This window comes from Palaemon carinicauda, chromosome 10, assembly GCF_036898095.1.
Source record: "Palaemon carinicauda isolate YSFRI2023 chromosome 10, ASM3689809v2, whole genome shotgun sequence".
Classification (NCBI taxonomy): domain Eukaryota; kingdom Metazoa; phylum Arthropoda; class Malacostraca; order Decapoda; family Palaemonidae; genus Palaemon; species Palaemon carinicauda.
This window is the reverse complement of record NC_090734.1, coordinates 21,817,245-21,819,744: the sequence shown is the minus strand read 5'-3', so window position 1 is coordinate 21,819,744 and position 2,500 is coordinate 21,817,245. Positions and strand designations below refer to the sequence as shown.

At 30.3% G+C, this 2,500-nt stretch overlaps 1 protein-coding gene across 1 annotated transcript in view; it reads right to left on the bottom strand.

Moving 5' to 3' along the window:
- Positions 1–2,500, bottom strand: part of LOC137647884 (neural-cadherin-like) — a 76,382-nt gene that overhangs the window by 66,659 nt on the left and 7,223 nt on the right. Inside the window, exons 2-3 of the mRNA XM_068380837.1 lie at positions 1,159–1,202; positions 656–799 (exon numbers count right to left, since the gene is read on the bottom strand). Of these exons, the coding sequence (XP_068236938.1) occupies positions 656–799; positions 1,159–1,202 (188 nt within the window). The remainder of the gene's footprint in view (positions 1–655; positions 800–1,158; positions 1,203–2,500) is intronic.

Here is a 2,500-nt window from a genome sequence, read left to right as displayed (position 1 = left end):
ATATATATATATATATATATATATATATATATATATATATATATATATATATATATATATATATATATATATATATATATATATGTGTGTGTGTGTGTGTGTGTGTGTGTGTGTGTGTGTGTGTGTGGTATTTGCTTACAAGACCACGATCTCCATATACTGCCAAATTATGCAAAGCTATTGTTTTCTTCTATTACTTTTCATAATTTGAACTAATTCGCCAAAAGGGAATCAAGTTTAAGTTATGAGAAAAAACTATAGAATTATAAAAAAATAAATAGACATGCGCAGGACATAAAACGATAATTGCAGACAAGAGATGAACATTAAGAATAACTGAATGGGTATTTAAACATTGTAAAACAACACAGAGAAGGGAGAGATGACGAATGATTGGCGAACTAACAAAGTTTGCGCGTGTAGAATGTCACAGAGAGATCATGCAAGACGCAATTATAGTGACATGTTTGAGGCCTTTGCTCTTCAGTGGAATAGTAACGGATGATGGTGACGGATATATATATATATATATATATATATATATATATATATATATATATATATATATATATATATATATATATATATATATATATATATATATATATATATATGCAGAAAGGGTATATATACTCCTTCAGAGCACGACACATACTTTGGTCCAGGTCTCGAACAGCAATAGAGAGCACAGTTGTTCCGGTGGGTTCATCTTCAGGTACCTCAACTTCGTAGATGTCCTTCTCGAAGAAAGGAGGGTGCTTGTTATAACCAGCAACATCGCCACGGATGAACTTGGTAACTGAAATTCAGCGAAATAATTTTATCAGTAATATTAGAAAACATAATTTCATCATTAAGATGTTACTTTTATGGTACTAAATATATATTTTCGAGATATATAATGCCGGATTCTCATTCATTTTCTTTTAAAAAGAATAAAGATAAGGTAGGGGGCCTTAACCTTTTTCCATGGAAGTACCATATAACCATTCTAAATATATATGAGGGCTAGATATTTTGATTACTAATATTTTTTGTATAAACAAATGTAATATGGAGAGATCACTTATTGCTAAGAAGTTTATGTTCCTAGGAACAAAAGGCATTGAATAGCAAGTTATTTTAATTGTACAAAAAAAAAAAATGCCAGATTTTGACCAATGATATTAGAATTAGATTTAGTGAGAATCTTGATGTTGCATCTTGTTTGAAAGTTTAGTAGTACCTATTTGATAGCTGTAATAAAAAGTCTTAGCATTGATGTAAGCATAGATTTTATTATATTCATTCTGGATTTTTTTTTTACTTATACTGTACATGTAAAATCAATAGCAAAGTTTCTCAAATATGGCTATTGTTCACGTAAAGAGCTTATTTGCTCTAAAAGTTGCGCTCAAGGCACTACTGGTTTGTAAATCTATTATTTCTATCTGAAAACGCCTTGAAATTTACACTGGTGACACACTGAAAGAGTTCTGATACATTTTGATTTCCTTATCATCTTCTTATGATCCTAAAAGTCTTAAAATCTTTTTGTGACTTCCTCCTTTAGAAGTACGATTTCTTCTCTGCATTTTTCTTTTGGGACAGATGAAATGGTTTTCTTCTCATTCACCAACTCATGACAATTAGAAAAATTACACAAAATGGACTTCTACAAACTTCCAAATGATTTCTGTTGTGTAAGTCTTATGTTCAAATTATTTAGGTGGTCAGTTATTTAAGATAGGAGAGATAATAATAATAATAATAATAATAATAATAATAATAATAATAATAATAATAATAATAATAATAATAATAAAACAGTATGGATCTGAAAATGCTTCCCTTATTCTGTGAGAAAAATTTCCATTTGATGACAAACAGAAAAAAAAAAAACCTGAGTAATCTGCCTCTGCTAAGCCATCACACCACTGTATGGTAAATTAACTCCCCTTACTCAGAGTTCAATTCAGATAATAATGCTTGAAACTGCAGATAATTCAAGCTATGGCTAGTGATAAAATTTATAACCATTTTCAAAACCTCTTTATTTCAAATTCTTTGCTGCATAATGACTGTTGGTGAATAATGCCATGTAAATTTTAGAATTATCAACTTCAGTGAAGATGTTCTCAAAATACTCTGCTTTGCTTCCCGCCTTATTTCTTGGTCCATCCTTGGTTACATTTTGATCTTGTCCCTACCTAATTTAAGGTCCCTCAGTGCTTGTGATACTTCTAGGAAGATATATTCAGATGTTGTGGGTGTCCTTTATGACTCGTAAGGCGTGTATACCGTGAAAATTGCGGTCAATATAAATATAAGAAGATGTGTCGTATCCAAAACGTCACAACTTTCAACCAAACCTAAAGAAAAATGTTGAAAGCTACAGGATTTTTGAGATAATATTGAAAACACATATCTCCAATTAAATCTTCCATACGCCTTGTGACTTTTGCAGCCGGCAAACTTATATTTTCGGATATATTTCTTTAACAGTTTTTTCACCATGCAC